The sequence below is a fragment of the Seriola aureovittata genome, chromosome 18 (genome assembly GCF_021018895.1).
Source record: "Seriola aureovittata isolate HTS-2021-v1 ecotype China chromosome 18, ASM2101889v1, whole genome shotgun sequence".
Lineage (NCBI taxonomy): Eukaryota > Metazoa > Chordata > Actinopteri > Carangiformes > Carangidae > Seriola > Seriola aureovittata.
Genome location: NC_079381.1, coordinates 20,155,581 through 20,179,218, shown reverse-complemented (window position 1 = coordinate 20,179,218; position 23,638 = coordinate 20,155,581). Strand labels below are relative to the sequence as shown.

The 23,638-nt window shown below is 40.4% G+C and overlaps 1 protein-coding gene across 2 annotated transcripts in view; it reads left to right on the top strand.

The window, feature by feature from the left end:
- LOC130186569 (zinc finger SWIM domain-containing protein 6) overlaps positions 1 to 23,638 on the top strand; it is a 44,138-nt gene that overhangs the window by 3,851 nt on the left and 16,649 nt on the right. For both annotated transcript variants that reach the window (XR_008830307.1, XM_056403769.1), the window contains exons 2-4: positions 20,149 to 20,505; positions 22,439 to 22,587; positions 22,703 to 22,853. Coding sequence is in view for 1 of the 2 variants with exons in the window: in XM_056403769.1 (XP_056259744.1) it covers positions 20,149 to 20,505; positions 22,439 to 22,587; positions 22,703 to 22,853 (657 nt within the window). In the remaining variant the exon portion in view is untranslated. The remainder of the gene's footprint in view (positions 1 to 20,148; positions 20,506 to 22,438; positions 22,588 to 22,702; positions 22,854 to 23,638) is intronic.

Sequence of the window (23,638 nt, the reverse complement as noted above, 5' to 3'; positions counted from 1 at the left end):
ACAGTCAAGGCCCTTACACATAAAAATTAAAGAGTTTTACTGATTAATGGATAAAGTAAAATGAAAATTTTGCTGTTTAAAACGCTGAAGCAGACTGATGTGTGAACTTAGAGGTCAATACAAGTCAAAATGAGAACGTATTAGTAAAAAAAAAAAGTGTTTTACAGTGTCCAAGCGAAGTAGATCTTCACTAAACAAAGCAGAGAAAGTAGGCACCATATTGAAACTGATTCAACATCCTCCATGAGCTTTTTAAACCCACAGAGGAAGACCAGCTCCTCTGGTGTGAAGTGAGTTTCATGCAGAGAAGCAGCAGCTTTCATTGAACTGCACTCGGGTCAGAAAGCACAAATACATCCTGTGTGCAGGCAGTAACTGGTGCTAAGACAAACCAAAAAAAACAATCTACAGGGCACTAAAACGGAGCGTGTTATAATTGTTTTAATACAATAATAAGATACATACATAGCAGTATTAAACCAACATGACACTGTGTCTGAGATACAAAGAAATGTCCAGCCATGAAAAAAGTTTCCCCTAAACAAACCCACTCTTATATTATAAACAGTTGAGCCTGGGGCCTGAAGCTAAAACCGTCATATTGAAACGACAGTTTTAGCTTCAGGTGATTAGTACATGTTTCAGATTTCATTTATCACCGCTTTAATTGACATTGGTTTGTAATTCAGAGCAGTCAGAAGCATCAACTTGTGTCCTTTCATCACAAAGATACGATGATGGCAGCATTTGTATCATTCACAGGTGTTACTGCAGCAACTAACATTTACGTTCTCTATCGATTCGTCAGCTGATTATTTTCTCAATTAACTGTTTGTTCTATAAAAGACCAGAAAATAGTGAAGAACCCAATGCTGATGTTTCAAAACCTCCTAAATTATTGATTTACTCTCACATTCAAGTCAAAGAAAAACAGCAAATCCTCAAAATTAAGAAACAGGAACTCGGGATGTTTTGATATTTTTGCTTGAAAAATGGCTCAAACGTTTATTAATTGTTTGATCAACCAATGGACACACTCATGGTTTTTAAATAGACTTTTTATCAGTCATGTATCTCAGGTCCTGTTTTGTTGTTATGTGGCCACAGACTCTTTGGTTCTCTCTGTAAAAGAGATCATGCTAGTGATGATGATGCTAAATGAAAAGCCACAGAATCACCCAAGATTTTCCAGTCCGACCCTCAGGGGATCATGAATGTCTGTACCACATTTCGTTGCGATCCATCCAGTGGTTGTTGAGATATTTTACTCAAAACCACAAACGTGAACCTGACAGTGGCTCAAGAGGGAAACTCAGGGATCACCAGAGTTGTTGGGATTCATCCTCTGGGGAACGTGAATGTTTGTACAAATAAAAATGAAATAGTTGTTGAAATATTTCCGCTGATCCTCCCTCAGAGCCATCTTTCCAGCACGGCTAAAAACAGCATTTCATAATAAGATTTCCTGGATGTAAGACAAGATTCTAGCTTTGTGGTCAGTATTAGAGGCCTGACTGCTTATTCATGAGAATTTCTGAAATTTTACTTTAACTGTGGCACCAAAGAGGCCAAGAACTGCTCTCTGTCTCCGTCCTCCAGGACCGCTGCCTCTTGAATATTGAAGGTTTCGTCCTAAAACATGACGTGGACATGGAACAGCCCGTCTCACTTCATGCATATCAGTGCAGTGGGGACGTTGATGTATAGGTTTGAGCTGAAGTATAGGCTTCAGTGTTTATGTGTACGCTGAGCACGGTTATTTCAGTTCAGAGAAGCTCAGTCAAAACAACTTCAAAATGGAGGGACTAAAAAAAAAATAATCAAAGATGTTAACGAACGTACACCGTCTTGTTTACCTGAGCAAAGAAATACATGGTTTCTATATATGGTGGGAAAACATATGCTGTAATGTGTTTGTCACTCATGCTACCTGGTTATTAGATCACATTCAACCTGCATGCACTTTACATGATGTTAAGTTCAGACCTTCCTTTGTTGATGTTTTTCCATCTGCTGTAAAAGGTCAAAGGTCATTGAAACATCAGCGCTGTTAGTATTCAGTGTTTGCAGTTGAGTGGAGAATGATAATTGACTAATCGTTTGGCTCTTGAAAATGGTGAAAAATGTCCATCACAGTTCAAGATAATGTCTTCAAATGTCTTGTTTTGTCCGATCAACCAGTTCAAAACCCAAAGATATTCAGTTTATTATTATTGAAGAGTAAGGAAACAAGTGGTTGCCAAATAAATTTATGTTGATCCACTAATTGGTTAATTGACTTATCATCTGAGCTCTAATGTAAAGGGACAGTTTCACAACACAGCAATTTATGTAATAACCTAAGAACATTGTCCACCATGATCTTATCACACCATTTTTCATTATAGATTAATCATGTGATTATTTGCTCGATGAACCGATTAATTGTTTCGTTTATGAAATTAGAAAGCAGTGAAAAATGCCCAGTATAATTTCCCTAAAACCCAAAGCTGCAATCGTCAAATTCCTTGTTTTATCCGACAAACAGACCAAAACTCAAAGATATTTTCTACTTGCAAGGATTACACAAAGAAAAGCAGCAAAATCTAAGGTGGAACTAGAGAATATTTGCCTGTTTTTACATGAAAAACTATTAAGAAATGATCAAAATGGTTGCTCATTAGTTGACATGTTGTTCAGGAGACGTTTTGTCTTTTCTATATAAGAGACATTTGTATGTTTGTGCCGCTCCTGAAATGGTTCTAGCTGAGTTTATATCAGCATTACAGTAATTCTGTTCACTTTAGTGCAGAATTTGAGACTCGGTCCTCAAGTCTGTCACAGGCCTGTTGCTTCACAGATGGAGGGGCTGAGAGGGAGAGGTATACTGCTGTCACTGCAGTCTGTGGAGTCCGGATCCACCATCAGGATCTTGTGCATCTGCAGTTTTCCTCACATTTCATCATGTGATATTTAAGAAGTGCTCCGGTCTGTGCCTGTGGTTGGGCCGGGAGCTTTGCATAGTGTCACCACACAGTGAAATCTCACTGGGTCTCTGTGGTGCACTTCTGTCATCACTGGAATGAGACCAAACAGAGTCCAGGCGAAAACTTTACCCGTTCTGCCCTGTAAAGGACGTTTTGGCTCGGTGATCATCTGATGAGGTGCAGTGTCCTGAGACAAGTGTTAACTCCCTCTGCAGTCATCATTATGTCTTCCTGATTTGCAGTGGTGGGGGAAGTACTCAGATGGCCATGTAAAAGTACTGATACAACAGCAAAAATAACAAAAAATATTGTTACAACTAACAGTCCTTCAAAATCTTCCCAAGTATCAGGGTTCCCACGCATCTCGGGAAACCTGGAAAACAGCTGACCAGCTTTCCAGTCATAGAAAACACATGGAAAATTTTGTGTTGTCCTGTCCTAAATACTTGCTAACGTCACTTTTTTACTTTGCTAGGGTTGCTTCAAATGTCTTGGAAAAAGTCCTGGAAAATGATCTCCAGAAACAAGTGGGAGACCTGAGTATTTCACGTGTATGAAGACAAACAAGCAGCGTAAAGACGTCACATTGGACATTAAAAAAATTAGTGACAATTATTAGTATTTTGTAGACCAAATAATTAATGAAGAACATAATTAGCAGGTGACTTGCTGATGAGAGGAATGATCTCAGGTCTGTGAGAAGCAAACATTAAGATGCTCTGTCCATTCAAAACTTCTATTCGGGCAAATTATATTAAATCTCTGATGTTGTGATGCTGTAAATATTTATGCTCTTAACGGCTGAAGTCAGCAAACTACATTGAATTACACTGGAGCTCAGCATATCAAAGCACTAATTTATTTCCCTCTCACTCACACACACACACACACACACACACACACACACACACACACACCACACACACACACACACACACACACACACACACACACACACACACACACACTCTGATGCTTACATGAAGCCTCGGGCGTCTTGTGTACACTGATCACTGCTGGCTCGCTCTCATCTGCAATTTTATGAAGAATCGATGAATTGGTGCATGTAAATATGCTGAGGGAGCGTGCACGTGCAAACCATACACCGTGCTCAGGCTTCTGGGTTTGTTGATCAGCATTAACGGTGCATGCAAAGCACCTCAATATGCTTCTGCTCTGGAAGATCAATTTTTATTGGAGGAACATCAGGCTCACGCTTTGAAACGAACGCCTGCATGAGGCCAGCCACTGGTCAACCCTGACACAAGTATGGGTTTACACAACTTTGAATACACTTGTATAACATTTTTTAACGGAGGGGGTAGATGTTGATGTTGAGTCTTAGTTGTTCTGTTGTTGTTGCTGGTTGAAGTCTTGGAGTTCTGCCCAGGTATTTTCCAGGTCAGTGTCAGACACCGCGAGGAATGTGGCTGAATTTTTGTGAGGCTGAACACCCACACTCGGCTTAAGCTTTTTGTAACACGTTTCATTTTTCAGTGGAGAGTATGACTTTTAAATGATAAGGCTGCTCTTACTCTATATTTGTATTTTTGTAAAAAAAAAAAAAAAAAAGCCAAACCAACCAAAACCAGATTTTTTTTTTCTGACTTCCCTAATCAATCTGTGGCTCTTAGCTCGAGTAAATCTTTATAAATGGGTCAAGTTTCATTGTTAAAAATGCTCAGTAACAGTTTTTAGCAAACGTTACATGAGTAAATGCTGTCTTTGTTGGGGACTATTTTCAGCAGTGGATTAATCCACATTTGGTGCTCTGGTGATTATTTTGAGTAGCAGATTGTTTCCTTCATTTTTCAAGGAAAGGAAAGTAGACAAATATTGTTTTTCCGGGTCCTGAAATGTTAGGATTTTATTAATTTTCTTCGTCACATAAGACAATGTGTTTATTACCTTTTGGGTTTTGGATTGTTTATCCGCCCTAACAAACAATTTGAATGAGTCACTTTGGGCTCTGAGAAAAATTTTCACAGTTATTCAGCATTTTTCGGACAAAACGTTTAATCGATTGATTCAGAAAAAGCTGGCGTAAGCAACAGCCTCTCACAACAATGGAGCTCTGTGTCACAGAGGAATAAGACACATGAGACACTTTGAGAGACACACAGTGCTTGTTAGTTTAAATATATACAATCTTGGTTTTTGTTTTTTTCACAGGTTTTGATATCAATAAAAAAAAAAAACGTAGAATATCACCGACCTTTATCCTTTTAAAGGTCTCGGTTGGGTCGTAGTTAAATTTTGTTCACAGTCTCACCGCAGCTGCTCCTGAATGCTTTAGCACACTTTCCACATCCATCCATGTCTCCCTGATCTGTATTCCTCTGCCGCGTCCCTTCATCATTAACCTTCAACTGCAGAGAAAGGAGAGGCGGCGGAGCAGAGAGGCGGGTGGAGGAGGGGAGGAACTAGTTTACCTCCGCCTGCCCTTAATCGACTCGATAAATCCCGTTTTGTTCTCACCTGCACACAGCTTGTCCACTTGTCCACGTAGCGCTGCTGATAGCATGAACAGCAATTGTGGAAACGGCCGGGGCTGCAACTACAAATGATTTTCGTTATCGATTAATCTGCTAATTATTTTCTGGATTCATAGTATCTTATATTAATCTGCATTTCCACTGTAATACCATAAAGATAGGCAAGAGACATGTTTAAACTTAAATATGATTAATTAAATGATTAATCAGTTATAAAAAACAAAGTTGCTTAATTGATTGATTGACTAATCGTTTCAGCTGTAGATCACGCATTCGCCTCTCGGAGCTTGTAGAAACAGTCTCTTTTCTCGGAGGCATGTGGGGAGGTTTATTAAAGCCCGCACTGTCTCAGCAAGTCAAAGCCTGCCGCTGTCCTCACCTCATGGGAACCCTGGGCCTCATGGGGTGGTTTCTGAAGAGCAGCGCCCCACGGACCTCCGCAGCTCTACAAACAGAGCGCTTTAGTTAACAGGTGAAGTGCTGCAAGCATTTCATAAGCATTTCATAATACAGCATATAAGCACTACTCACGATTTCCTGAGGTCATCGTCTCCAAATATCCTGTTCTTGATTTTTGCTGATTTCATTTTTCATTCTCATGAAAAAAGCTGTAGTTTCACAGAAAGATAGGAAGTGAGTGTTGATCAGAAGCTGCTTATGAGCAATGCTTTTCCTTTTTAATGGGAACTTAAAGGTGTCATCCATCAGAGGCCGTTACCTTACAGCTCACAGCCAGAGCATGTTTAATGAAGACTGATGGTCCTCGCCTCCTCAGACAACAGAAAGGCATACCTTATAGCAGTTAAAGAAATATATACATATATATATACACTTTATGGGATCTGGAAGTCCACTTTCCCAGATATTTGGAGATGTTAGTGCCAAGTCGATATATCACTTCTTCAGAAAATTAGGACTTTGATGTGAACGCTATTTACAAGTGGGACACTGGTAATTACAGTAGCTCCAATATGATGTGAACATGCGATGACATTAGCCGGATCTGAAGATGCTAATGGCACACAATCGGCATGTTAGCTTGTTGAAAAAACAACTTTTGTCAATGTTCGTCGCATAACTGCGATGTCCTCAAATGTCAGTGAACCGGTGCTATGGGCAACGCCTCACAGAGGCCTGAAGAATTCATAGTCAACTTACACTTTAACTGCAACACGTTTCCCTCCTGCATGTGAACCTGTTCTGCCAGATAAGGCTCCAGCCATCTGCCCTCCGCATCTATAGGCCTGGCCTTTCTTTTAGGCCCAGGAAGACAAATCATCATAGTGTTTGCTTAGCCAAATTCACAAAGCACTTGTGTGGCACATAATGTAAACACAACGACGAGCCAACACATGCAGATTTCCCCCCTTCACTGTTGTCACGGGACCTACAACCACTCATTTCCTGCCTCCTCTCTTTATACTGAGGGATCTCCCGTCTGGTTTCAGTTTATTATTCTGCTTCTTTGCATGCTCCACCTTTGCACTGACATCTGTATCTGTAACAACAAGCAAATGATCTCGTTCTCCTGGTCCAACTGTCGCTGCCGCCCTTTCCCCAACCTCCAGCGTTGCTCCCTGACTCATAGATTTGTTGCCGCTCATCGTGCGATGTGATTTGAAAGCGCAGCGTGTTGAAATCTAGACAAGTAAAACCAGGTTTTAAGACATGTCCTCAAACTATTTGATCATGTATCCATTGTCTTCATTGACTTCCATGCAAACTGTTGCACAACTTTGTCTCTACATGTTAAACATTCCTCTGTTTCCCCATGATGTCACAATCTCATTCATCACTAATTGTCATTAGAGCTGATCCACATAATGAATCAGTAACTGTTTAAAGTGACTTATTACCATTTTCCAGCTTCTCAGTTATGAGGATTTTCTTTTTTCTTTGTCTTATGTGATAAAGAAAACTGAATATATTTGGGTTTGGGTCGAATTAAAGAAGTGATATGAAAATGTCACCTTGGGCTTTTGGACATTATGATTGAATTAATTTTGTTATTGGACATTTTATAGACCATGTACCACCTCCTTAATTTAGTACTTCACTACCATAAAGGTGGGGAACTTGAAAGCGACAAAAAAATTGTTAAAATCAAACACGCCTAATCCTACATTTCCCATGATGTGACACAAAAGCTTCTTTCACAGAGTTGTGAAATGCAGCTGGTTCCACATGTTCTTTCTCCAATTCTGTGTTCCCATTTCAAATTTCTGTTTTTAACAGTCATTTCCTTAAACTTTTTGTCTGAGTTTCATGCCCCTTTTAAATTAAGATAATAATCAGCAGGTGATCCGATAATGAAGATAATAATAACCATGTATGATTATGCTCAACTGTCAGTTTCTTTCAAACAGCCAGCAGCTCTAAAAAAAAAAAAAAAAAAAAACACACACACACACACACACACACACACGCACCTCAGAGATGACACAAGCTCTCACAAGCCCTGCAAACTCATGCGGTCTGTTTCCGCACACGTGGGGTATGCCTGGCATGCGCCTACAGGTTGAGTCATTGTTTTCATCTGTTAACGATGAGTAATGCACGGGAACGCTGTGCACTTGAGAACCGTATCGACTGGACTTTAATGCAGTTTAAAGCAGGGAGGGGCGGCGAGAGGAAGGGAGGGGAGGACGATCAGACGAATGTGTGCAAGTGCAGCTGAGGTAAATGCTGAGGATGGAGGAAGTTTCAAGCCCTGCATTCAAAGTAAAAGTACTCATTCTGCATAATCTGACATATTGTTATACAAGACATTATTAGACTGGAAATGACGTCATCGTCTCTCACCATCTGAGAAGTTTAGAGGGAAAATGTCTCGTTGTTGCGACTTGGGAGCCATTGGTTCAGTCTTTAACAAATCATTGTTTCTTTGATCTTATCATTCATGAGAAATCTTAATCTCTAATTCAGGGTTGCAACTATTTATTTTCATTATCGATTAATCTGCCAAATATTGAGTCCTTAAATCTTATAAATAAATCAATAAATTATCCATCACATCATCCTATAGCGCAGGATGATGTCATTAAATGTCTTGTTTTGCTTGATCAACCGTCCACAATGCAAGAATATGCAATTTACTCTCATGTAAGACAAAGAAAAGCAGAAAATTATCTAATTCAAGAAGCTGATACCATCAAATCTTTGGTATTTTTGCTTGAAAAATGATCAATCAATTATCAGAACAGTTGCTGATGCTTTTTCTTTCAGTCAACCAATCGATGAATCAGCTGATTTCAGCAGCGCATTTAGCAGTCATGGTTTAGTCATGATTACTGTGAATTAGCTGCAGCTAATGGGTATAAGAACTTGTTGCGGCTCATCAACAATCCAGTCAAGCTGAGTCAAGCTGAGCCTGTGTACGTCTGTATGTTCCATATCTACGTTTTTATGTGCGTATTGAACAACTAATCCAACAACATACCCGGGGCTTGTCGAGAGCGGCCGTTTAACTGTCAACACAACGTCACAACGTTGTACCTAGAAAAGGAAAGAATGCTTTCCTACAGCGTCACGGAGGAGGAGGAAGAGGAGGAGGAGGAGGAGGAGGAGGAGGAGGAGGGGCCCCTCACTGTTAAAACAGGATGCAGGTCACACCTTATCGTGGAAGTGCATCAAACTAGATTTACACACCCTGAACCTCCTTTCTATTTAGGCTAAACAGACGATACAGCTTGCTCAACATTTCTGGGGGTGTGGGGTTTGTGTGTGTGTGTGTGTGTGTGTGTGTGTATGGGGGGGGGGTGCTTAAACAGCAGGTCTGACTGGAGTGGAAGATGAACAGTACTACCATCACGTTAAATCCTCCTTCAGCCCTCCTCCTAATCGATCCTCTCAGTCATTGTTGGGGCAACAGTGTTATTTCAGTGTCTGTTCCCTCACATTATCTGTCTGTTCCTGTCCCAACCAGCCTCTCTGCATCTCATTTACCAGCTGGAGGTGTTTTCCTGTTCAGCTGTGATGTGACTCGTCATGTTACCTCGCAGTTTCGATCCGTCCTCACAGTGACTGAGTGTTTAACACACGAGCAAATCAGACTTAAAGATATTAATCCTCCTTCCTCACACTGGTGGTGATTAAAAATGATAGTAGATCTACTCAAATACTTTACTTAAGTTTAAATTAGATGTACTTTATTTGAGTGTACTTAACAAAATACACTCATATTTTTGGGTTATTTTCATGATCGGTCAAACAAAACAAGACAATTAATGGCATCACCTCAGCATGTTTCACTGTATCTGTGTTGTGTTGTTTTATAGACTGTGATGAATTCAGACAATAGTTAAATAGATTAATCAGTAATGATAGTGGTCGTTAGTTGCAGCCCTTATCATGACCAGGCCCATTGTCTAAGAGCGATGATGGGAAAATGTCGATTATAATTATGATTCAATCGTATCAACAATCAGCTGATCATTTCGTTGATGATTATGGTTTCGACTCTCTACTCGAACTAGAACAAATGTTTTCTGATTCCAGCTTCTCATTTGTGAGGATTTGCTGCTTTTTTTTTCTGTTTTTCCCTGATTGTAAACTGAATATCTTTTCATTTTGGACAAAATAAGAACAATTAAAGACCTCAATGCCAGCTTTAGGAAATTCTAATGGACAGTTTTCCCTTTTCTCTGACATTTTATGTCCCAACCAATCAATTGTGGAGAATGATCATTAGTTGCAGCTCTAACTAAGCCGAAATAAACTTAAGATCAGTTAACAAGGATCACTTGAGCCCGATAACAGCGTCTGGTTTAGTTAAGCGGTGAAGATTTGAAGATCACAACCCCGGATCTAAAGGACTCAGTAAGATGATACGAGTCTTCCTTTACTCTAAAGCAACATCTTTAAGGAAGTGTAGCATCTTGGTTCACTGTTCATAGATCATATCATAGAATCTTGTATCATAGATCTGGGCTCACCCTTATATTTATACGTATGCAAACGTAGCATGTGACTGGTGAGATATGAAAATACACTTACTGGAAAGGGTTGGTCCACGTCATATCTGTTTGGTTTTTAATATAGTAACTGCTGTAAATCAGACGCTGTTTGTTTCTTTGTGTTGTGAGGCTACAAATGTTTCTAAGATTAAAAAAGACAGTGAAAACATATGGATGCATACACTAGTCTTTGTGCCAAGTTTGACAACGTATAGCTATAATTTGAATTTTCTGCTATCTACCATCACCCCCGCAGGCAGCAGCAGTTTGACCACATGCTCATACTCCCATGTAGCACACACATACACACGCACACACACACACACACACACACACACACACACACACACACACACACACACACACACACCACATACTAGTGTTTTCAGGCTGTTTGTGACCGAAAGGAAAAAACTTGGTCAGAAGTGAAAGGTCACACATATATGGTGCTCAGGAGGAGTTCTAGTTGGCTTGTACCACAGTCTGCTGTGTGTGTGTGTGTGTGTGTGTGTGTACGTGTGTTGTGTGTGTGTGTGTGTGTGTGTGTGTGTGTGTGTGTGTGTGTGTGTGTGTGTGTGTACGTGCATGCATGCAGAATAACAGACTGGACTTTACTTTTAAACTGCAGGGTTTGTTCAAGGTACTGTTAACACTCCATAGCTCTACACCTCCTATACATTCATTCATTCATTTCTGACATATTATTTAACTAAACCATTAACTGATCAATTGAGAAAATAACCATTAGATTTAATTGATAAAGAAAATAATCATTAAATGCTGTCCGAATGGAAAGCCAGGTGTCGGAGTGTCCTTAAACATACCATTAAAGACAGTATAATCTGTAGGAATAAGTGTATTAAACTGCCGCAGTGAGACTGTAGCAGAGTACAGGCTGTAATCTCAGGAGATGGTGATTCAGTGGAGGGAAATGGTGACATTAAAGAAAGAAAGAAAACAAAATGCAGAAAACAGCTGGAGTTGCACCACCACACTCCCACAGGAGCTGAAGAAACATTCAGGTTACTCCGAGTTAACTTCATCCACTCAGAGAGCCGACCATTTCTAACGCATTTGTTCCCACAGAGAGCTTCTCCCCTCGGCCTTTCGTTGGCTTACTTCACTGATGTGCTGCCTGTTCCCACAAAGAGTTTTTTTTTTTCTTTAGCTTTTTCCTTTCTGGTTATTTTGGTCAGTATCTTAGCTGATGTGATCAAAGACGAGATGTGAATAATTTAGAGGACTGAGCTTACCTTCATCCTTGTTTCCTTTTTTATTCAGATCCTGTTGCTACTGACTTAAGCTGCATATTATCTTTAATTCGTTGCTATCCTACAACTGTTTAAAGGAACATTTTGTGAAATATGTTGTCTTGCTTTCTTGCTTCCTTGCTCAGAATTAGATGAAAAAATTGATACCACTTTCGAAGCTGTAACTTTGGGATAGTTAGCATAGCTTAGCATAAAGACTGACTTTTACACTTTTGACCTCTGTATGGACAAAACAAAGGAGATATAATGTGCTAATTATTAAGCTTCAGAGGTGCCAGTCGAGGGATTTTCTTGTCTTTGGACAGAGGTAGGCTAGCTGTTTCCTGTTTATTATGCTAAGCTAAGCTAACTGGCTGGTGACTTTAGCTTCAAAATGATGATTTATTTGCCATTTTCTCTTTTAGTTTTTCCCTTTTTAAATTTCAGTTGCTGGTATAAAAAATAAAAGTAAAATGGAACTACAGATAACTATCTAATCTTAGATTAGCATGAAGTCTGGACACGCTAGCCCTGCTCTTTTCACAATTGGTTAACTTTGCACTTTTTTGCACAATTTTTGTTTGGTTTAAATAAATCAGATATTATTTGTTGAATAATTGAGCTATAGAGCTGCTGGCAGGTGGATTTTGTTTTGGACAGAAACAGGTTAGCTGTTCTTCCCCATTTCCAGTCTTTATTTTAAGCTAAGCTAACCGCCTCCTGGTTTCAACTTCATATATAATGCATATCTAAATCTCTGTTCCTATTTCTTTCTGAATATTCACAAACGCCACTTATCTCTTGAAAGAGATTTAATAAAATACAATCAGATCAACATGTAAGCAAACACTAAAAGCTTTTATTTGATTTTAATTATGTCTTCATGGGATTCCTGTGTTCATTAGCAGCAGCGGTGCAGCTCAGGCAGGATCTCTGTGGAGACTCTCTGCGGTGTATCTCAGGAGTGGGAACAAATGCATTTGGAGAGGAGAGGCACTGTCTGGCCTGCTGATGGTCCTCAGAGGCTAAACAAATGACTTTCACTGAGCTCACCGGGAACAGACAGCACTCAAACAAATGCTTTTTAAATGGGGGAAAGATGAGGAGGGGGGAAAAAATCCTCTTCTGTCCCTTTAGAAGCTTGTTGTCAAACCTCTGATGGCCCTTGTTAGTCTCTGGAAACGTACGTAAAAATGTTGCGAGATTGTTTGTGTTGGTCTGGTGGTTGTTTCCTGATTAATTTTAAACATTGGAGCGCCGTTAGAAATCACTCCATCACTGTAGCTGCTGTGCATGTGGAAAAATCTACAAATACAACAATGTAAAATAGTAAAAGCCCTGCATTCAAAATCCCACTTATGTAAAAGTGTTAGCAACAAAGGATACTTAAAACATTTTATGTGTAGTTAAGTCCAGTGGTTCCCAACCCAGGGGTCCGGTCCCTCCAGTGGGTCACGAGATGAATCTGAGTGGTCGTGAAATGATCAAAAGAGAGAAAAATTAGGAAAAACTAAGTCCTGCAACATTTATTTCTATTTATTTATTTGGAATTCTTCTCAAATTTGTGCAGTATGTGAATACTGAACAATTTGACTCGATTTGGCCTCAAAGTTATTTTAAATCTGATGGAAAATCTCATTTACAAAACTCATTTACATCTGAATTTTTCAGGGAAACCCTGGTTTAATCTTTCATTAAGCATTATATTTTATCATTTTATCATTTTCAAATGTAAAATGTTAAATTCTGTGAAATGTAACTTGTAACTGAAGCTCTTAAATAAATATAATGCAGTTAAAAAGTTATATTTCCATGACAAAATGGTAATACTTAAGTAAAGTACCTTACTTCAGTGCTTGAATAAATGTACTGACTTTCCACCAGTGCTGCTGTGTGAACTGTCAGTTAGACAGGGCCTCTGTTAAAAAGCCACAGTGTGTGATGTCTATCTGTTAATCCACATGTCAACACAGTGTGGTCATGTATGTTCGGTGTCTGTTTGTCTATTAAAGCCAAGGCTGATTCACCAAGAGTAACTTCCCCAGGGCCCCCAGAACTCCAGGGGCCACAAAACCCACAATCATGTCAGTTTCAACCGACATGATAAAGGTGTTTAGGTCAGTTCCTGTGTCAAAATATAGTTTAAAGACCTTAAAATATTTTGCAGTTCTGGACTTGCATTATATTTCTAATTTACAGCTGGCTCTCACTCCACCTGCCTTCATAATGCTCAAATTATATAACTTGCAAGTAGCAGCGAGTGCAGCATCTCTTAGTGCTTTGATAGTTGTTTTAGTAATCGATTCCACCGCTGAGGTTTCTACTGGTGTACTTTCTGTTAAAAGGCCCATCTATCTCTCCTCTCACTGGTAGATTGAGTCATTCTCTGAGTGGCCGGGACCAGTTTCCTCCCAGTGCTCGCTACAGACCAGACAGGCCGCATCGGAGCCGAATGGCTGCAATTAAAAGTTTTTATCCCTGTTTTTTATTGGACGGTGAAATGGACGCCGTAAAACAGTGGCTTCAGTGGTGTTTGCTGGAGGACTCCTCCTGTTTTCTTGTCTGAGTGACAAGATCGTTTGCAATTTCTCATGCGTTGTAAAGGCGGCCTCTTGTTTTTCTGACAGAGCTGAGGAATTTCTGTCCACTTGGTCGGAGAGGACTCCTTCCTCCCTGTAGTATTTCAGTGCAGTTTGCTATTTCTAGAGTTTGGTTTCAAAAGCAGGAGAACAGATTGGAGGAAGAAGCAGTTGAACGACTAAATTCATTGGAAAAAATTATTGTGGCCGCAGTTTTGCTTTTCCTTATTACATCTGAAGTCAGCGAAGAATTAAAATCAGCATTATTATTAGTGCCAGTGAGCCTACACAATCAATCAATCAATCAACCAAATTTTATTTATATAGCACCTTTCATACAGGTCAGTGCAATTCAAAGTGCTTTAAAATAAGTAAAATAGATACGAGACAGTGAAAAATAAAATGGATGAGAGGGAATATAATATTTTAGAAAATGAACAAAATAAAAGAATTTGTACTAAATATAAAGTATACATAATAAATAGAGGGTATTGATTCGTATGGTCGTAGTGTGAGGAGCTTAAGGGGGACGCAGATTGACCCAGTTAACTCAAATCCTCTTTGACCTCGTTCTGAGCCCTCGTGGAGGTGCATCCTCCAGCTAATAGCACACCAACACTGGTGGACAGTTGTGTAGAGCGAGTGAGTCTCACTTTGTGTCTCTTTGGAATAGTTGTGCCTATCTTTTTTCAATCTCTCTCTTTTAGGTCTGTGACTTTGAAACTAGCTACATTAACAGTCACCGGTCCAGGGGCCCCTGACGCCTCAGACCTTTGTAAAAGGTATTGGACTCTATTCTCTGTGATTCTGAAAGGTTCTTTAAAAAAAAAAGTTTAATTTGATTTGGTGAACACTGCAGAAACCCTGTTTGACATAGTTGGTATCAGTTTCCATGGCGATGGATGATCCAAGCAGTGGCCACAAATATGTTTCAGTTTAGTTAATTTTTTCTCTTTTGCTGGAATCACACAAATCCGTTCAACTAGTACTACTTAGTGTGACAGGAGGCTGATCTGAAACCAGTCATTAAGGACAGATGGTAATCAGCACACAGTGGCTATTGATTGGTTGTTTACTTCTCCTTCCTACAGCCCCAGAGGTGCCTCTGCATCTCCACGGGTGAGAGATTAGGTTCCCCATTGTCATCAAAAGTACACACACACACACACACACCAACACACACCAACACAACACAACACAACACTCACATACACAAAGCACACCTTGGCTGAGAGGCTCTCACTTACGCCTGAGTGGCCAGCTTTGGAGGCTGAGCTGCCTGAATGGCTGGTGTGTGTGCTTGTGTGTAATGTAGTGTGGGGGGGTGGGTGGGGAGGGTCTATCTGGCTTTTGTGTGCTGCTAGCTCTGTTAAATGGGGCTTTGGTCACATAGCTGAGAAAGACCCCCTGTAGCCACAGTTTCAGTGGGTGATGTTGCACACGGCCTCTGGCACGAAGGTTTCCTCAGGCTGAACTCTGTAGGGAGCTGAGCTACTGCTCTTTCACAGGCTAACGTCCTGGCCTTGTTTTCAGCCACAAAAACACACCCGTTGTTTTTCCCCCTCCTCACAGAGCCATCGTCCTTGCTGAATCCTATAGAGACGCGTTAAGTCGACTACCGCGGGCTTAATTGGAGTGAAGTGTTAAACCCTCGGTTTCCAGGCGAGTGTGTGATCAGTATCTGCGGGCCTTGAAAAGTCTGAAAAAGCACTGAATTTAGGGAGGTGTTAAATGTAATTCACCAGAGTCTTAAATATTTTCTCCCGCCTGCTGGGTGCAGTAATGTTAGTTATTAAAATGTTTTTGTGTCTGATTGCAGGTTGTTGGGAGAGCTTATGTACCTCAGTGTTTCCCTCGTATACATTTTGCGGCAGCTACCCACCACTGCAAAACTATTGCCACTGGTGCCATACAATTACACAACTCTGCAGAGGGCTTTTAATTTGAAACAATGGATAAAGCGGAGACACATGGCGACACTTGGTCAAGGCGAGAGGAGGAGAGAGAGAAAGGTAGATTTGACTAGCTATTATTAAGTTAAGTTAACTCAACTCCCACAGCTGGCGTACTATGCACGGGCAACACTCAGGTACAACAAACCCTCCACAGTATGAGTAAAAAATAGAAATGTTTTTACTGGCCCTCTCTGTGTGCCTGTCATTTGGGGTGTGCATAAAGGCATGTATGTGCATGGGCTTATCCCACTGACGCTCTGCCACTTTCTTTATCCAAGTGGGGAAATGGAAAACTTACAGTTCACATAATTTGGTTGAAATTCATGTACACTTTTTAAGCACTTGACGATTCAATCATCACTGATGCATACGTCATGAAAGAGAGCCAATAAAAAGTTGTCATATTGACATTTAAGATCTATCGATTGATTCACAATGTCGACTCACACTTTGAGTGTCGACTTTAGGTACTTTAGTAAGTGAGTACATTGTGCTGGCAACACTTCTGTTTTTATAAAGTAGCTTGAAAAGAAAATACAGTAACTAATTAAATGCACTTAGTTACTTTCCGCCAGTGCTGGTAACTTGGCGCGACGCCCCTGTCTGAAATGATGCTCCGCTGGGAGTGAATGAGTTAAGTTTGGTTGCTATGCAGTGCACAGGGCTGTATTATGCAAGCTGTGAAGCGCAGACACACACAGAGAGGAAGTGCATTACAGAATGCTGAGCTCAGGGCTTTGGCTTGCCGCCAAGTATACACTGCTGCATGTGCACACACACTCACACTCAGCTGAGGGCATACCGATTTTTCCAGCCTCCTCCTCCTCCTCCTCCTCCTCCTCCTCGATTCACCCTCTCTCTTTCTGTTACGTCAGTAGTTCAGCTGTGGGCCAGGCGTGACTGGGGCAGGGCTGCGTAACAGAGAGCACCATGTATTTCTGTAGTGTGTTTGTGTATTGTAAAAGACAGGATGTGGACCGATGGTCGTGCTGTGTGAAGTGTGATTCAGTGTGTGTCTCTGCTCAGCAGGAAAGGGAGCAGTAAGAACTGAAACACTGTTTTCTCTATTTCTACACAGGTTTCACTCTCAGATATTGTCTCCCAGTCCTTCCGCCTCTTTTTTGTTTTTGCTCACTTCTATATCACTCAGCCCCACCACATATGCAGACAAACACCCACTCTGTTTTCTTTCACCAAGCAGGGGTGATATGTGTCAGCTGTGTGGTGTGTGTCACATGTGTGAGAACATTTGGGCAAAGTGGAAATTAGACCTGCCAGTTAATGTTCTAGGGTGAACAGCACTGCTTGTGTTCTGTGCAAATGTATGTGTGTTTTTCATATATTGAGCTGTTAGTCAGACTTATGTAACATGATAAAATGTAGAGTCAGTTCCCAGGTTATTAGGAACACCTAGATAAAACTAACACAGTCTAAAACAACAGCCCTGTCATAAATCCCTTAGACAGTTATGCTGTTGAATTTTAATCAACAGTTTGTGGTGCTGTTCAGTTATAATGTATTATACTGACAAGTGTTTCAATTATTTTGCTCACTTTTCAACCACCGCTCTGTGTGATGCAATACAGTTCAGCAGCACCACAGACTACATCCTGCAAATGACCACACGGTTAAATCAACAACTTCACATTATAACCATACAGCTGTTATCATGCATAGTGATGGTAACAGCTGCAGTATGAAAATATGTGACTCCATCTTTTACAGTTTAATCTCTGTAACAGATTCAGTGCAACACAAGCAGAGTTATTTTTTAATGACTTTTTCTTTTGCGTTTATGTTAACAGTTTAGATAAAGACAGGAAACACTGGTCATCTTAACCATCAGGCGGCCAGGAGGACGCCCCGTCACTTTACTTTAAGTCCCCCTATTTGGTGTTTTTAAAACTGGCTGCATGATTAGTGGACTCATATTTAATAGAAACTCCTCCACAGACAGGATTTGTCTTTCTCTTTGGTTCAAACTTCTGTCTAATAATTCCGTCCGTCGTCTGTCACTCGCTGGCATTTGACTTATCAGCCTCACGGTCGGCCACGCTGTGTGTTTTTCAGCTTGTGTGACAACATTACGACTAAATAAACAACTGTTATGGCTGAGTATCTTGACTTATTAGACAATGCTTTTGTCAGAAATACTGTTCTAGTTCTGTGGGGTATTTTAGTCGCAGCAACTTCCTGTGAATTAATTCAAGAACTCTGTGCTCCTTACAGTGAAACTGAAGCAGTACAGACATTTAAACTGTTAAATGTACATACACAGATGATAAACTGTGAGTGATTGCATCAGCGATGTTCTGACCACGCTTCTGTTCTGAAGCCATCTGTTATAGCTGTTAACCCACTAACTCAGACAGATACTATCACATAGTCAGATTCCTTTAATTTTGGTCATAATGAAGTTGCTGCAGACTCATCTTTTGCCAACACATCTCCTCTGAACTGAGACAATATTAAAACTGTGTTTTCCAGTGGTGGAAAGTACATTTATTCAAGTACTTTAATACAAATCAGTGTTACTTGTTACTTTACTTGAGTATTTCTGTTGTCAGCCACTGTACATTTCTACTTCACTACATTTCAGAGAGCAATATTTGACTTTTTACCCCTCTAGATTTATCTGATTACTTAAATTCCTGGTGACTTTAAAGATTCAGATTTTTGTATATGAAACACATGAAGAGATGATAAGATACAATGCTTTATTATAGCATCCAAAAGTAAACACAAGAGATTATTCGATTAATCGATAAGTCAACTGACAAAAAATTAGTTTAGATAAATAAATTTAAATAATCTTTCATTGTTTCAGCTGCACAAATGTGAGGATTGTCTGCTTTTCCTTTTAATAATCTCAATAATTGTGGCCCATTGGTTGGACAACACAAACACTTTGGGCATTTCTTGCCATTTTCTGAACTTTTACAAAAACCAAACAATCAATCAATTCATCAAGAAAAACAAATAGTAAAAAAGTACCATCACTTCTACCAACTGCAACAGTAAAATCCTGCATAATCATTAAAGTATGAGTAATAATAATGTATATAACACTCACAGGGAACATTTTACTGCACTGCGTACTTTTGATACTTTCAGTACATTAAACCTGTACTTCTACTTAAGTGTGGGACTTTTCGAGCGTTTTCAAATCTATATATTTTTCATGGGCACACATGCCTGGTCGTATTGTGTATGGTATGAACTGTACGAACTCAAATACAAAGGCTTTGAGAAATGTGAGTTCAAAAAGTCTAAGGTCACGTCCACATCAGTTTCTCCGACTCTTTTCTTTACCCTCCCCAAACAAACATACAGACCTATAGGTTTTAGGTTCACGGTACAATAACAGGTCTCTGCCTGTGGTGAAATGATCGCGTCAGTCCTGAGAGTGGGAAGAGGTGTTCAGGGTAAGGTTAGCACTGGAGGTGTTGTGGAAGGGAAATGAAAAAGAAATGAGAATATTTTGATCTTTGCGCTCGCTGCTTCCTTGCCTGCCCCTGAAAAAGAAAGTTTTTAACCGTCCCTTAAAGGCCTCAGCTGATGTTGCCATCCTCATGTTCATGTTCAGAAACAGTGGCAGATATTTCCCTCATGAGTTGGTGGAGACCAAAATCAGAACTAAAAGAGAAGGAATACTGGATTTTGATTCATCAGGCAGACACAAACATGATGCCAAATAAATGGTCATGTTGTAGGATGTGTAAATAAACAATGGTTTGCTAACATGTTCACCAAAAAAAAAATTATTTACTGAATTGCGCTGTTGCAGTGATATGAAGATCCTAAAATGCTTTGCACAGATAGAATCAGGAGCTTTCAAACCATCTATAATTTGTTGAGATTGTGTGAACAAAACACATCTAACGTAGCGCTATTAAGGCTAAAGGATCCCGCATGTTAACACTGCTTATTTCCTTTGTTTCTCTGCAGGGTTTCACCTCAGCGGCACAGTCCGGGAACCTGCCACGTCCTCAGAGCCCGAGCTGGTCTGCAACGTGAGCGTCAGCTTCGACCGCTGCAAAATCACAGCGGTGACGTGCAGCTGCGGCAACAAAGATATCTTCTACTGCGCCCATGTTGTGGCGCTCTCGCTGTACCGGGTGCGGAAGCCCGAACAGGTCAAACTGCGCCTGCCCATCTCAGAGACACTTTTCCAAATGAACAGAGATCAGCTGCAGAAGTTCGTTCAGTACCTGATCACTGTGCATCACACTGAAGTGCTGCCGACGGCGCAGAAGCTGGCGGACGAAATACTGTCGCAGAACTCGGAGATCAACCAGGTTCATGGTGAGTGCGGCGTCAAGTAGAACAGGCTGAACTCGCCCTTTAATGTGTATATACAGCACAGAAAGGAAAACACACTCAAGCAAATACCAGGTACCTGAGTTAGATTTCCTCTGTCTCGCACCAGTGGAAGCTGCAGGCTGCCGCCCTGGGAGAGGACGCAGGAACAACAAGCTGTTTAGGAGAATGGGAGGAAAACACACGTTTGTCTTTGTACACATGTGAGGACCCTCACTGACAGTGCATTCCCTAGTCCCCAACTCTAACATAAACCTGAGTCTGACCTTCAACCTTAAAACCAAAGCTTAACCTTCAAACAGTCCTTTAAAGAAGCGATGACCGGCCATCATGTCTGCACAGTGCAGAATGTCCTCACTATTTGGCTTTAAAACGCTGGTCCTCAAAAAGATAGCAAGACACGCATGCATGCACACACACACACACACACACACACACACACACACACACACACACACACATATATTAACTTAAATCAGTTCAAGTTTGACTTGAATGCGCTGCAGGAATTTATGAAGTTCAGAAAAGTTTGTAAAGAGACTTTGTGTTGTGTTAGGTCTTTGAACTGTTGATGTTTTGGTTTTCACAGAAACATACTACAGTACTCTCAGTACAGTACATACATAAGTACTACAAAGTACACAAATGCACAAGTGACTGCTACACAAGTACCATTCAGTACCACACGGTGCAGCATATTGTATCCTAAAGACTGGAAACAAAAAGAGGGTGATGAACATCGTATGTAAGCAGCTCTGTTTACAGCGTAATCTGAAACCAGTAATTGGAGCATCTTTTAATGGCTCCATGGACGTGTGTGACTTTACTATAGTACAATATGAAGAATATATAAGGTGCATCTTTTGGTACTTTATGGGTGAACTCAGTAGTATGGTTTAATATTATGGTTTTCCTTGTTTTACCCACTGGTTTTACCTAATATAGTTTTGATATTTTGAGCTGGTTTGTGGAATTTCTTTTTGGCATTTCAGCTACATTAAGTCATACATTGAGGCTGCAACAAACAATTTTCATCTTTATTTATTGATAAATCATTTTAATGTCTAAAAAATAATATATATAATATATATTAAAAAAAATATGCACATTATAATTTCCCCTACGAACCACTGGTTGTTTTGTGTTTTTGCTTATATATGAAACAATTAATCATTTGCCAAAAAGTTATTTTCTTTCAATTGACTAATTATTTCATTTCTACAGTACATGGTGGTTGTTTTTGTGGTAGTTTTATTGCTTTGATAGAATCTAGGACACATTTTGAGTATGTGACGGGTGCATGTTATCATACGTTTCATATACTGTGGCATATTTTGTAGTGTTTGAGTGGTGCCCTTAATTACTTTTAGATACCTCACAGATGTGTACGTGGTAAATAGGACTATTTTGGGAAATGTGTCGTAGCACCATATAACGTGTAAATATAACGTCTGTCTGAGGCTGAGAATGTGGCAAATAGTAGAACCTGTTTTGCTTGAGTCTTATGGATTTAATGCTCCACAGCGACACATGTTAAGTGTTAAAAATTGTGGGGTGCATTCTCAGGAAGGTTATTGATGCAGAATTTGCAGTGTTTATAGTATTGATCAGTGTTTAACCTTATTGCATTAATGCATTAGGGCAAAAGATGAACGAAATGCTGATGCAGACGTAATCATGTCACTGAAAAGACACTTAATTCCATTTAAATGTGTGATAAACAATCATTGGTGGAAAGTAACCAAGTACACAAGTAAAATACTTTAATACAATTCTGAGGTACTTGTACTTCACTTGAGTATTTAGTTTTCTGCTACTTTATACTTGTACTCCTCTACATTTTTAGAGGACTGAGTTCTTCTTCCACCACTAAATGTATGAAAATCAGCTGCTGACTGATTTCCGTTGTTTGGTGCAGGAGCTCCGGATCCGACGGCGGGGGCCAGCGTGGACGACGAGAACTGTTGGCATCTGGACGAGGAACAGGTTCAGGAACAGGTGAAGCTCTTTCTCTCCCAGGGCGGGTACCATGGCTCGGGAAAGCAGCTCAACTTACTGTTCAGCAAGGTAACGATCCTCAGGGCGGATAGCCGCGCACGTTCATCAGCTGACATCACACACTGCCGCGCGGCAGCTGCGCGGCAGCGTTAAACCCACAACCTTCCTCCTCCTGTCTCTGCAGGTGAGAGAGATGCTGAGGATGAGGGACTCCAACGGAGCTCGCATGTTAACGCTGATCACAGAGCAGTTCATGGGCGACCCCAGACTGGTGCTGTGGCGGCAACAGGGAACCACCATGACTGACAAGTACAGGCAGCTGTGGGATGAACTAGGTACCGTGAAACCAAACAAAACACACACACACACACACAAATTCACCATCATACACCACAACATTAAACCCAGTTACCGGTTCTTTACATATGATATATGGGTTATTTTTTTATTAAAGCTTTCTAAAGAAGTAATGATGTGTTCAGTGTCTGTTTATTTGCATCGGTATTTTTAGATTTGGCATGCAATGGATGTCAATAACAAGTTATTGCATATCATGTATGTCCAAGTATTTCTGATGTATGTGTTAGTGTGTTCGCTCCACCATGTGGTTTACTCCATAGCGCTGATATATGTGAGGCTGATGAATGTGAGTGCTTCCTGATATTGGCTATAAATCTGTCAAGGGTTATCATCAGATAACTGACACAAACAGGGATTTCTTTGTTCCCTTTACGGTGTAAAAAGGGAGTTTCCTGATTGTTCAGGGGAATCTCCGCTGACACTCTGCATGTGTAAGCGAATATTCCTCTATTTTGTACAATATATATTTTCACACTCATCTACTACAGTGTTTTGTGTGTTTTATTATCGATGATATTCACGCAGTTTCCGCAACAGGCCTCAAGCAATGATTTAATTCAAACCATGTGAGGTGAAGTAACTATCTTAAACTTGTGACAAGAAGTCCACACCAAGAATAAAGCAGCAAATCTCTGTCCAATTACCTCACAGTTGTACTTAAATACAGCACTGGAGTAAGTGGTCACAGAAACAGGGTCTCTGCTGCTGCACAGTCATCTGCTGCTGGCTGCTCATGAACATTTGAATCCATAATAAAAAC